Source organism: Lepidochelys kempii, chromosome 1 (assembly GCF_965140285.1).
Source record: "Lepidochelys kempii isolate rLepKem1 chromosome 1, rLepKem1.hap1, whole genome shotgun sequence".
Classification (NCBI taxonomy): domain Eukaryota; kingdom Metazoa; phylum Chordata; order Testudines; family Cheloniidae; genus Lepidochelys; species Lepidochelys kempii.
In genome coordinates, this window is record NC_136380.1 from 118531597 (window position 1) to 118545369 (window position 13773).

Sequence of the window (13773 nt, forward strand, 5' to 3'; positions counted from 1 at the left end):
GTACTATTTTTAAAAAAAAAAAAAAAGGAGTACTTGTGGCACCTTAGAGACTAACCAATTTATTTGAGCATGAGCTTTCGTGAGCTACAGCTCACTTCATCCGATGAGCTGTAGCTCACGAAAGCTCATGCTCAAATAAATTGGTTAGTCTCTAAGGTGCCACAAGTACTCCTTTTCTTTTTGCGAATACAGACTAACACGGCTGTTACTCTGAAACCTGAGTACTATTTAAGTCATTTAATTTGACCCTAGTTTTCTAAAATGTATGAAATACAAGAACATGCATAGGAAAGATTAGAAGGGAGGGCAGCTAGCACATAGTACCCACCTGTGTTTGCTGGGGAGAGGACAAAGGACTTTTGAAAGCCTTAGCCATGATGCGTTTGATCTCCACTCCAGTGCTGTTTTTAACACACATTGACTTATCCCACTGAATTGCATGATCTGGCTCTATTGGGTTTAACCAAGCCAGCTCATCCTCACAAATATGGAGTGGAGGTGGTGGCCGGATAAACTCTGGTCGAAAGTGACCTGAAAGACAATGTTGTGAAGATTTCTTTCAAAGGAAAAGTAAAGAGGTGAAGTCCTTTTTGTATTACTCAATGAAAAATCATTTTACATTTAGAAGGTTATTATACTGTATATTTAATATAAGGTTGACAATAGCAATACCTCTCTCCCTCCCACAACTGTAATACTTTTCAACGTACAATCAGATGAATTTGTTTTTACTGGAGTTTTGTACTATGACGTATGAGCTTGGTCACATACAATCCAATCTACAGAAAAGTAGCTCAACACATCATTTATATCACTCCTTAAGTAATTGTGCCAAAGACTACAGAAACTTAAGAGTAAACAAAGATGCACATACTTTCTATAGGTGGTTTTGGTCCACTCACTAAAGCTTCAGTGATCTGTGAGGCAACAGAGCTGTCAAAACCAGAATTTGAGGAATCTGGGTCAGGATCGCTGAGAATGCTGGGGAAGCTAGCTTTGCTCTGTGTTGGCAACTCAGACTGACGCTCTGAAAAAAAGTTCAGCCCATGATATTAAAGCATACAACCAAAATACAGATGTCAGGAATACTAAAAGTAGCAGGAGACAATCTGAGCTTTAGAACAGCACTGGCTTAAAGAGACAGTGTTAACATGAAATCTAGTTCAGGTTTGTAAACGGTGGGCCATGGAGCATTTGCTGGTGGTGTGCAAAGAGTTGATTGGTCGGTCACATGGTGTTGGCTCTCCTCCTTTCCACTTCCTAAAACTGCATTAGATAGCTAAAAATACTAACACTTTCCCAGTATTACTTTTCCATGAAAACAGCAATTGTTGTATTTGTCACAAGGATTTACATAATTGCAAATGGGAGCAATGCAGTGATCGACTGGGAATGGGTGAGAACATAAGCTATCTGTGAGAATCCTCTGGGACAGTGGTTCTCAAGTGGGGGGCCAAGAGCTGTTTCAGGAGGCCACGCCCTCTGAGGCAGGAGCCCCGGCACCCTAGGATTACCATATGTCCGGTTTTCCCCAGGCATAGCCTCTTTTGATTCTCCACTGTCTGTCTGAGCAGATTTTTTCAAATCAGAGGCTATATCCGGGCTTTTGCAGAGCCTCACTGGTTCCTTCCCTTGTAGCTGATGGGGCAGGATCTGGCAGCTGTGAGGGACCAAACAGCTTCACAATGCAGCATGTCAGCCTCATGCTGCCAGATCCTGAACCCTTTCTCTAGGGAGCAGCTCCAGTTGGGGCTGCATTTTGCAACAGGTGAGCTAATCCCATGCTGCAAGGCTGGTGGGAAGGGCAGAAAGAGGACGGGCTGTGGCTGTTTCCAGGGAGGAGCTATGTGCAGCTGCTGGAGGTGAGAGACAGGCTGCACCAAGTGCCCAGGAAGCATGGAAGGGGAGTGCAGAGGTCAGGGTAGAAGGGGCACAGGAGGGTTAGGGGACTCCTCCTTCCTGCTCCCCCTCTGCCTCTGCCCTCTGGCAGTGCCTTCTTTTGGGGAACCTGAAACATGATAACCCTAAATGGGGCCAAAGCCCCAAACCCCGGTGCCCCGCAGGGCCCTGAAGTTTTTAATAGTATGTTGGGGGGAAGGGGAGGGTTCAGAAAGAAGGTTGAGAACCCCTGCTCTAGGATGTGACCTAGCTTATGGAAAGAGTTAGAACCCCAGATCTAGTCAGTTTCAAAAAATGAGTTTGGAGTAGTTTTTCATGCACTATTCTTGCCAGACTTGTCCCCCTGCCAATTGTATTTTTACAGTTACATTTCTCTCTCCCTCCCCCCGCTTTCCCCACTGTTGTGTGAAGACCCACACAAACAGACATTCAGACTCTACAATAATGGGGGCCATAAGAAAATCTAAATCAGAGGTAAAAGATTTTTCGATGTGGACTGTGTTTTTAGTGATGTTGCACAGACTAACTACCTTCCCCCATCTGTTGTCACATCATCCCAGTAGCAACTACAGCAATTGCTTACATTGAAAAAATATATATTAGGAGTCTAATATAAATTAAAATTTTATGCATCTGGAAGTGAGCCAGCAGCATGGGACATCCAGCACTATCTGGACTACAGTTGTAAGCAAGAATTGTTCAGAGGTGGACAATGCCCCTAAAAAGGCCAAATTACACAGCATAGAAAACAAATTACACAGTACTACTACTAAATCCAGTAGATATTCTTTGTTACTGCAAAGCTGCTTACAGAGAAAGGAAAATAGGTTTTAAACTTATAGATACATTCTGAGAAACCGTAACATGGCTTCTGTCATAGGAGCACTCAAACAAGTTGAGGACTTGGGAGTTTAGCTGACCCTTTATTCCTAATCCTAAATTTCAGGCTCCAACTTTTATGACCTCTGTAGTACTGTGAAAAAGGATGTCTTTACTTTCTGTCACCCTGATCAGTTCATTTTAAAATAGGTCAACCTTACTTCACAAAAGTCAGTAGCTGACTAACAGATGCCAGCCCCACAGCATTGCTAACAGACTCCATCTGCAAGGGGAAGTCTAAGTATGCGCTTATATCTAGTCATTCAGGGAGTTTTCATCCTTTTGTAGGCATTTTTTACGTAGCATGCTCCTTAACAGATTCAGCCTCTAATAATTTGAAGCTTGAAATCTTGGTCCCATAACTAATACAGCTCTTGTTTTGTGCCCAGCAGTCACTGAAGAGAGACACCGTACTGAAATGAAACTACTGCTTCATTTTCTGTGTAACTGAGCTTGTATACTGCCTCTACCTACACCGAATTTGTTTATACTTTCCCCTTTATTTAGAACCTGGTGAGCTAGTACTCAGAGCTTTTCTCTGCAGAAACGTTCTTCATGCTAGATATGGCCCCCTAATTATCTAGTGTTCAAAATTTTAACTGAACCCCTTCCCAAAAATAGACTCAATGTCAGATAACAGAACTCTCTTCCACAGATAATGGTAGCCTGCGGAGTCCAAAGGCTTTTTTTCTAAGTGTATTTCCTATGGCTGGCAAGGGAGCAAGCATGAACCTTTGCCATCAAAGCAAAGGAATAAGCAGAAGTTATTAAGTTTGCAAAGTACCTGGTGGTTTTCTGTTTTATTTTATCTGAATATTGACTCACTGAACTAATTTGGTAGGATATTTTTCCTTCAAGGATATGTATGATATACTTGAATACTTCTTTACCAGTTTCCCAAGAAAAGATATTTGATTGCAAAAAATAAAAATCCAATTTCACCAATTTTCAGAATGCTTCTACTGGTTTATAAACTATTTAGAACTTCAGTATACAAGCCTAAGAATTTTTTTTGGAATATTCTTGACCAATTCCTGCACATTACAAGTAATCCAACAGGCTAAATGTCACATCTAAAAGATGAGTAGATATCATTTCAGTTTGGTGGCACTGTGGTGTTCATCTTAAGGTCATAGCTGGTCAACAGTTGATAGTAAATTGTAGGTTTGATTTGGACCCCAGTATTCCCAGACAATAAAGTACCATCGGATATTATTATGAGATCTACAACAGGTTTAGGCCCCAGTCCTGCAATTCAGTGCACACATGAAGTCTCTTGGGCTTGCAAGGAGTCTCCAATGAACTCAGTGAAGCTCCATGTGGTCACTGCAGTCTGCCCACAAGCAGAAGGTTACAGGATCAGGCCAGATCAATTCTTGGGGATTAGGGAAAGCAAAAGCTGTATTTAAAGCAGAATCCTTAATAAAAGAGCTAAAGATTAATTTGTGTATGGGAAGAGCATAAGCTCCTTAAACCCAAGCCACCTAAAGTAAAAAAGCTATTCAAAGGCAAGCAGTTGTTGGAGATCTCTATTGTGGTGCTACATTTTTCCTCTTCTGTAAATTGCAGGAAGCTTCCTTTGATTCCTAACGGAAGGTGCTGAAATGTATTGGAAAAAGCAGCTTTGACTACAAGCCAATTACCCTTAACCAACGTAGTCTTCTGTCAAGCTAACCGTATCGAATAAAGGCAGTATTTTGCCAGAAAACTTCCTTTTCCCACCAGCATCAGAAAATGACGTTTTTGGCAGGATAATGATCCAAACAGGCAGAAGTACAAATAAAGAAACAGAAGCAAATTTTGCAAAAACATTCTGCAAATCAGCAGGTTGAAGAGAAGTTAATACTGATCAAACAAAAAAATCTAAACAAAGTCCTTAGGAAACTGTATTTCTGCCCTTTAAAAAAAGCAATTACAGCTGCAAGTCAAATTGTTCATATTTAAATTCTGATTGTTACTTAGGATATTACTCAGAGAAGATCAGATATTAAAGGACAGGATACATCAGTTGTCTTTCCCATATGTAATTTAACATTCAGGATAGTTATCCTGACAGAATGCTTTAAAATTTTTTGAATAGCAGTAAATCTTTGTGAGGTACATTCTAGAACAAGGTCCAAACTTGTCCCTAAAATGAATCCAGGGATATTCTGAATAGGAGAACACCTTTACAAAAGCCATCAAGATTTACAACTCTTACATGACAAGATTGGCTAGGAAAGAGGGACAAATATAAACAAAGTTCTCAATAGCTTTTAAGTTTTTTTTGTTTCACTCTTTTTATACTTTACGGACTACTCAGTTAACTTCTTTTCTACATCTTTGATTACTGGGAAATATATGGACTTGAAACAAGTTATTTTATAAATGGAGAAGCCAGTCAAAAAGGTGATTCCGAGGTGTCAAGACAGCAAGAGCAGTTGCCTTCCTATGAGGCACATAGACAACGGCAGGCATTTATTCAAAGAAACAAATCTTGTCTCTCTCACCAACAGAAATTGGTTCAATAAAAGATATTACCTCAGCCACACTGTCTCTGTTATGAACATGTCAGATCAGAGATAGCCTAAGGTCTCTATGTAGTCAAGTTAGTTATGTATGTGATTTATTGTATAATTTTGTTGTATCCACTACATACAGAATAAGCATTGCACATTCAGCTACTTATTTTTAAAAGCAACCAATATCAATGAATTTGTTCCGTTTTCAAAAATACTACTGGTTTTGTATTTTGAAGACAGGACAAACCAAAATGCATGGAACCTCCAGCAAAAACAGTCAAATTTAGTAATTTGGGGTTCTTAATTTGACACCATTCAAAAAGGACCTGATTTTCAGAGGGCAGGTACACAGCTCTTGTGAAAAATCAGACCCCTTCAATGTATTGTAATTTGGGCACCCAAAGTGTCAAGTCATTTTTGAAAGTTTAAGTCAAAGAATACAGCATTCACAAAAATGCTCAGAAAAATTCAAAGAGGGAGACACAGGACTAAGGCAGGAAAACTCAGGCAATAGGTTGAATATCACACTAATATTTGTCTAATTATCCCAAGATTAGGTATTAAAAACTTAGTTCACAGGATCATAGAATATCAGGGTTGGAAGGGACCTCAGGAGGTCATCTAGTCCAACCCCCTGCTAAAAGCAGGACCAATCCCCAATTAAATCATCCCAGCCAGGGCTTTGTCAAGCCTGACCTTAAAAACTTCTAAGGAAGGAGATTCCACCACCTCCCTAGGTAACGCATTCCAGTGTTTCACCACCCTCCTAGTGAAAAAGTTTTTCCTAATATCCAACCTAAATCTTGAGACCATTACTTGAGACCATTACTCCTTGTTCTGTCATCTGCTACCACTGAGAACAGTCTAGAGCCATCCTCTTTGGAACCCCCTTTCAGGTAGTTGAAAGCAGCTATCAAATCCTGCCTCATTCTTCTCTTCCGTAGACTGAACATCCCCAGTTCCCTCAGCCTCTCCTCATAAGTCATGTGTTCCAGTCCCCTAATTATTTTGTTGCCCTCCGCTGGACTTTTTCCAATTTTTCCACATCCTTCTTGTAGTGTGGGGCCCAAAACTCGACACAGTACTCCAGATGAGGAATAGTGTCGAATAGAGGGGAACGATCACGTCCCTCGATCAGCTGGTAATGCCCCTACTTATACAGCCCAAAATGCCATTGGCCTTCTTGGCCACAAGGGCACACTGTTGACTCATATCCAGCTTCTCGTCCACTGTAACCCCTATGTCCTTTTCTGCAGAACTGCTGCCTAGCCATTCGGTCCCTAGTCTCAAACAATGGTTATCACATCCTTACAAGACCATACTTGGATTTTTCGTGCTCCAAACTGGCCCCATTTACTATATCCATCTTTCCTACTGTTTCAATCAGTAGCTCCAAAAGTGACCTACTATAAGTGATGACTCACAGCCACCACCCTTTTCTCTCTTTCTCCTGCCAAGTGGTCCAAAAGAATCACTTTTACTAGATACAGCCAGCCAAATTAGCCACCTTCCCAATCTGGAGGCAATACAGGAAGTAACAAAAACCTGAATCATCTCAGATTTATAAAAACTACCAAAAATTCAGTTATAACACCTGGGCTTGCCAAAAGAGATAACTGAAGAAAGAGGTGTAATGGCTGCCTGATAAGAAGTTATCCTGTGTTTCTGAATTGGAAACACTGCACAGGATACAAGGGAATAAAATTTAAGCATGAAAACAGCCACCAGAACAAAAGACATGTTTCAGATGTAAAGCCTATTCCTATATTGTAAAAAAAGTGTCTTCACAGCCTCAAAGAAGAAAATTCCATGTATAAAACTTGCTTTTTAAGCCAAATATAAGGCAGTTAAAAATGCTCTGTGGTTGAAGTTTCTACAGCCTAGAATTATAGCTCAACTCATTTTACACTTAAAAAGAAATATCTCGCTTTCACTATTATCTCAATGAAAAGCTGTCAGGATATACCTAAAATGGTTTGTTATTTCTTACCTGCTAGTGCTAGCTGAAGTCCACTTATATCCACTGACTGGGCCACATTTCCTATATCCATTAAGGCAATCTGTCGAGGAGTCTTCTTGAAGAGTTCTCTAGGAGGAGCCAACATCAGTTGGGAAAGGAAGAATTTTTCTGGTGGAGTTATGGGAGGTAAGAAACCTGAGAAAAACAATTTTCCTCACATGTTACACAGTGGCAATCAATACTTTTCACTTTCTACTGTGAAGGAGCGATGTTTGCTAAACAAACTATGGCACAAATATTAAAATGTATGAATTAGGCTGACACTAAGAATATTCAGTTGTGTTAATATTTTAAATTAAATCCACGCCTCTGTCTATGTAGCATTTAAATATGAGCAATACAGAATAATTTTGCTTAAACTGTCTAATGCAGTGTTTCCCAAACTTGGGATGCCGCTCGTTCAGGGAAAGCCCCTGGCAGGCCAGGCCAGTTTGTTTACCTGCCGCGTCCGCAGGTTCGGCCAGTCACAGCTCCCACTGGCCGCGGTTCACCGCTGCAGGCCAATGGGGACTGCGGGAAGCGGCACCGTCCGAGGGACATACAGGCTGCCGCTTCCCGCAGCCGCCATTGGCCTGCAGCGGCAAACCGCAGCCAGTGGGAGCCGCGATCGGCCGAACCTGCGGACGAGGCAGGTAAACAAACCGGCCCGGCTCGCCAGGGGCTTTCCCTGAACAAGCGGCGTCCCAAGTTTGGGAAACACTGGTCTAATGAACTAAACCCAGTCAAGGTATCTTTGGTTTTAACTATTAAATCATTTTAGACTTATTTCAACAGCCCTATGTCTCCATTTTTGGGTTGAAGGCTAGGTCACAGCATACCATAAGGGCTAATGAAGCCATCTAAAATTAGTTTAATTATTACAATTAAAAAAACCTAGTTCTTCAGCTGTTACCAATGTTTGGTCATCCATGTTAGTAAAACGTAAGCCCTTATATTGCAATTGCATCTATGAGACCCACGCAGTCATATCAAGCTCTGTTACACTTTGGGGAATAGTTTGAATTTGGGTGCTCCAGAAATGAAAGGCAATTTGATTAAAACTAGGCAAATACAAGGAAAGCTGAACCCTTCTGTAGAGAGCAGTGAATACAAACAGGCCATCAGGGAAGGAACAGAAGAGAAAAATGTGGCATAAGTAGTAAAGAGCTCCCAACCCTTCCCCACACAACTTTTTAAATTTGGTTTTGAATGTCAAGCAGTCTTGATGCATCATTTTGTTTTCTAATTTAGACCAATGATCAATTCTTAACAAATAACAAGCACATTGCTAGTCACAGCCATAATATTCATTGTAGTTTGTGGTGAACAAGTTGCTATTAACACTACAAATTATTCAAAGTGAAAAACTTTTAGAATCCAGTTTACCTGTCACTATTTATAGTTTGATTTTCATTTCAAAGCCAAGAAATACAAATCACATCAGTTTCTCTTTCAGGTTCTTAATGCTGCTGAGTTTGGGCTTCACACACTGCAGGGAATGTTTGTTTCAAAACAACTTTGTTAAAATTATGGAAACATTTATATTAGTCTTGAATGTTTATAAACAAATTTTTATGGAACTTTATTTTTGGGCCAAGTAAAACTGACAGTATCCCTTTAAGACTGAGCAGAACTTGCCTGTTTTCAGAACTTTATAGCTATCAAAAGTGTTAAACAAGATCTCCATTTGTTGTTAAAGCAAAATTTATAATACTCTGTAAATGCTGAATTTTGTACTTTAGCCATTTTAGTTTTCAATGTAAATAAAATTTAAACTTGGCACATCCATACACCTTAGTAAGCACTATAGTAACTTTAATAGAATTTAAAATTTGCACTTTTCAGGTGAAGTTATAAATACTCGAGACTCATTTTGCAGCATGTTATAAATACCTCTCACTGAAATATATACCGAAGGACAATATTTCAAGTAGTCACATCAAAGATAATCGTTCTAATAGCCACCAGTGAATCCACAGAATTTTACTTTCAGCTGAGGGGAAGCTTGGATTTGAAAATCATTTGGATTTAAATTAGTGGCATACAGCCAGTTTATATACTCTCTAGAGCAGTGCTTGTAAAGTTCAACACCCTTTACCCCACATTTTAAACCATGACCAACAGAGCTTGGAGAATACTGAAAAAAAAAGTTTGCTTTAGTATTTAAATGTTCAAACAATTTGACTGTGCTGCTTTCAATAAACATTCTCGAAAATATTAATGAAGTGAACGTTTTGCTGAAAAAGCAAGTTTTAAACTATTAAAACTCAGAAAGAATCCAGAATTCATTTGTATTAGCTCCAGAAATCAGAGGCTAAAAATAACTCATCCAATCAGAGATTAAACATTTTACATGTGACCAATGGGTACAAATGGCTCAGGTTTTGAACACTTAAACAACGAGCTGTTTGCAAACAAGCTATAATCCAACATCTAAAGTTACTTGGCCAAAAAAAGAAAAAAAATCCTGCTTGTTTTTACATCAAAACAGAAGTTCCTTGTATTTTTATTTTCTAAAAAGCTTGACTGGTGCTCCCTCAGCTCCCAAATGCAGGAAAGTGGGGTGGAGCAATGAATCATAGAGGTTTTTGAGGTCAGGCTTGACAAAGTCCTGCCTGGGATGATTTAGTTGGGGATTGGTCCTGCTTTGAGCAGGGGGTTGGACTCACTAGATGACCTCCTGAGGTCCCTTCCAACCCCGATATTCTCTGATCTTTCACAAAAGAACTTTTTTGTTCTTTCCAGTGTTTGTCTGGAACATAAGGTGTTTTTTATGATGTGATTAAATTAGGATTTAATCAAATAACACTGCCCCTCCAAATTCCCCTTCCTTCAGTTCCTCTGATTTCAGCACCTTGTGATGATATTAATCCCTCCAGTTCTTCAAAGCAGAAAAGCAAACCCTGATAATTCTCATGTCAAATGCTTATTTTTAAGTGATTCAGGCCTTCTTTAATTATCACAAAACAGCAAACAGCCCCCCCTCCTTTCCTTTGTAGGGCAATTTCAAAGACAAAATTTTTAAAAGCACCTCTCAACAGGAGTCATCCATCACTCAGCACACATCACTCCGATTCCCAGTTTGGGGGGCACTAGATTAAAGAAGGGAGGTTTACCTGTTACCGTGCCCCTCAAAAATAAATATCTGGAGAAGAGGGTCCCCTTTCGGCCCCGGATCACACAGAGAGGGCCCTATTCCAGGGATTTATTTGTACTGGGAACAGAGGGGACAGGAAAACCTCACTTCTTGCAAATTCCTCCCTACACAAACAGTGAGACATCTCTTACATGGCTTCAAACAACCAATAGCTCTCCAGTGTTGGGGAATGGAGTTAAGCATGCCTGTCTCTCTTCAGTTTCAGAGTAGCAACCATGTTAGTCTGTATCTGCAAAAAGAAAAGGAGTACTGGTGGCACCTTAGAGACTAACAAATTTATTTGAGCATAAGCTTTCGTGAGCTACAGTTCACTTCATCGGATGCATGCAGTGGAAAATACAGTGGGGAGATTTTATATACCCAGAGAACATGAAACAATGGGTGTTACCATACACACTGTAATGAGAGTGATCAGGTTGGATGAACTATTTCATCCAAACCACACCACATGATCCATTGTCTACAGCCAAGCTCTACGATACAACCGCATTGGCTCCAACCCCTCAGACAGAGACAAACACCTACAAGATCTCTATCAAGCATTCTTACAACTACAATATCCACCTGCTGAAGTGAAGAAACAGATTGACAGAGCCAGAAGAGTACGCAGAAGTTACCTATTACAGGACAGGCCCAACAAAGAAAATAACAGAACGCCACTAGCCATCACCTTCAGCCCCCAACTAAAACCCCTCCAGCGCATCAAGGATCTACAACCTATCCTGAAGGACGATCCCTCACTCTCACAGATCTTGGGAGACAGGCCAGTCCTTGCTTACAGACAGCCTCCCAACCTGAAGCAAATACTCACCAGCAACCACACACCACACAACAAAAACACTAACCCAGGAACTTATCCTTGCAACAAAGCCCATTGCCAACTGTGTCCACCTATCTATTCAGGGGACACCATCATAGTGTGGCCGTTTGTGATTAAGCCCTATCAGAGGCTCGTTCACCTGCACATCTACCAATGTGATATATGCCATTATGTGCCAGCGATGCCCCTCTGCCATGTACATTGGCCAAACCAGACAGTCTCTACGTAAAAGAATAAATGGACACAAATCAGACGTCAAGAATTATAACATTCATAAACCAGTCGGAGAACACTTCAACCGCTCTGGTCACTCGATTACAGACCTAAAAGTCAGAATATTACAACAAAAAAACTTCAAAAACAGACTTCAACGAGACACTCCTGAATTGGAATTAATTTGCAAACTGAACACCCTTACATTAGGCTTGAATAGAGACTGGGAGTGGATGGGTCATTACACAAAGTAAAACTATTTCCCCATGTTTATTCCCGCCCCCCCCCCACTGTTCCTCAGATGTTCTTGTCAACTGCTGGAAATGGCCCACCTTGATTATCACTACAAAAGGTTTTTTTCCTCTCCTGCTGGTAATAGCTCACCTTACCTGATCACTATCATTACAGTGTGTATAGTAACACCCTTGTTTCATGTTCTCTGTTTATATAAAATCTCCACACTGTATTTTCCACTGAATGCATCCGATAAAGTGAGCTGTAGCTCAGGAAAGCTTATGCTCAAATAAATTTGTTAGTTTCTAAGGTGCCACAAGTCCTCCTTTTCTCTTCAGTTTATCTGCTATGTACATTAGTTACTTTAGCCAGAATCCTTCTGATTTTGGAGGGGTAATTTATCTTCATGCACAGCTTCTCGGTTTTCATGGCTTTAATTTAATGCCCCCAAAAATTAAGAGCCAGAGCAATGTGCACTGCCGTTTGAATAGAGTGGTGGATGACCGCTGTTGAGATGTGTTTTTAAACATGTTTTCTGAACTGCACTGCAAAGGAAAAGGGTGCGTGGTGTTTTATAACGTAGAAAGAAAGCCTGAAAAGCTTATTTTAAAGTGTTTGACCTCAGAATAATCCGGATTTCTTTTGCTGCTTGCTAGAGGGCAGTTTAGATGAGTGAAGAACTAAGGGGACAGGTACCGAACCAGAGGCAACGGAGTGTTCTTTGATGAACAACGATGTAACTTAACCTCCAGAAAAACTTTTGTGAAAAATACACACACACACACACACACACACACAGACGGCCGAGGGAGGGGGCCGGGGCAGGCTCCGGTCCCGTGGACACAAACCGAAACATCACTCCGCGCGGGGCCTCCTTCTAGCCCCTGCCTGTCTCCCCCGAAAGACTCGGGCCCGCTCTCTGCTGAGCGGCCGCAGCCCGGGAGCCACCTCAGCGGCGCGGCGCGGCGCGGCGCGGCCCCCCCACCCATCCACCCCCACCCCGGGGAGACCGGGCCTCGCAGCGACGCGACGGCCGCCGAGAAGCGGAGCCGGTTGCTCAGCGGAAACCCCCGCGCCCCGGGCCGGTACCTGAGAGCGGCGGCCGCTCGGCCTCGTCGCCGCGCTCGGGCGCGGGGTTGAGCAGGTGGGCGAAGATGGCGGCGAAGGGGTTGGCGGCCAGCGGCTCGGTGCGGTACATCTCCCAGAGCAGGTAGAGCGCGGTGAGGCGCTGCGGCGGGCTGGGCAGCAGGTCGGGCTGCTGCAGCAGCAGCACCAGCACCGAGCCCAGGCGGAAGTGCTCGGCCTTGCCGAAGTAGTGGTGGAAAGCGCTGGACAGGCCCTCGAAGGTGCTGCCGCCCGCCTCCTCCGAGACGATGCTCAGCAGGCTCGAGAGCTCCTTGGGCGACAGGCTCATCCTGCCCGCCGGGGCCGCCGCGCCGCCCGCCTCCCCGCCGGCGCCGGGGGCCCCCGCCTCCGCTCCCACCAGAGTGCAGGGCGCCGGGCTCCCCCCGCCCCCGGGCATCCAGCTCCCCGCGCGAGCGCGCGTGCACACCCCGGCGGGCCGGCTCCGCACCGCCTACCCCCCACCCCGCCGAGCTCGTCGGGCCGCTGCTGCCGTAAAGCTGCGCGCCGGCTCCGGTACGGCGGTTTTACGACACTGGCGGCCAACGGACCACAGGATTGTTGCCGTTGGAGGGAGATATCGCGGCAGGGGATTGGCCGGCGGCTGCCCCAATGGGAGCCGGAGTGAGGCAAAAGGTCGGCTGCCGCCACCGTAAAGTCGCGCTCCGGCTCTGGCCCGGCGTGTTTAACTTTGCGACACTGTCGTTCAACAAACCAGGCGGTGGTGTAGCGGGGGGCGGAAGGGAGACACAGCAGCAGGGGGGCGGCCGGGCGGCCGCCACCCCCGTGGAAGCCGGAGCAGGCAAGGAATTGGCCGCTGCCAGCGGGGACGCGGCTGGGTGCTCCGCCCAGGAAGGCGGGGCCGCCCCAGGACGGGAGGCGGGGCGAGGTGCCGGCTTCTCCCGCCTCAGAGCCCCCTGGGACCGGCAGTCAGCGGGCGCGAGCTGTG

The 13773-nt window shown here is 43.6% G+C and overlaps 1 protein-coding gene across 7 annotated transcripts in view; it reads right to left on the minus strand.

Moving 5' to 3' along the window:
* CNOT11 (CCR4-NOT transcription complex subunit 11) overlaps positions 1-13415 on the minus strand; it is a 33148-nt gene extending 19733 nt beyond the window's left edge. The window contains exons 1-4 of one of the 7 annotated variants that reach the window (XM_073351824.2): positions 12792-13415; positions 7270-7434; positions 875-1027; positions 329-531 (exon numbers count right to left, since the gene is read on the minus strand). In XM_073351824.2, the coding sequence (XP_073207925.1) occupies positions 329-531; positions 875-1027; positions 7270-7434; positions 12792-13224 (954 nt within the window). In that variant the 5' untranslated portion in view covers positions 13225-13415. The remainder of the gene's footprint in view (positions 1-328; positions 532-874; positions 1028-7269; positions 7435-12791) is intronic. The other 6 variants (XM_073351853.2, XM_073351796.2, XM_073351805.2 and 3 more) reach the window with 6 other exon arrangements.
* Between the last annotated feature and the right edge of the window lie 358 nt (positions 13416-13773).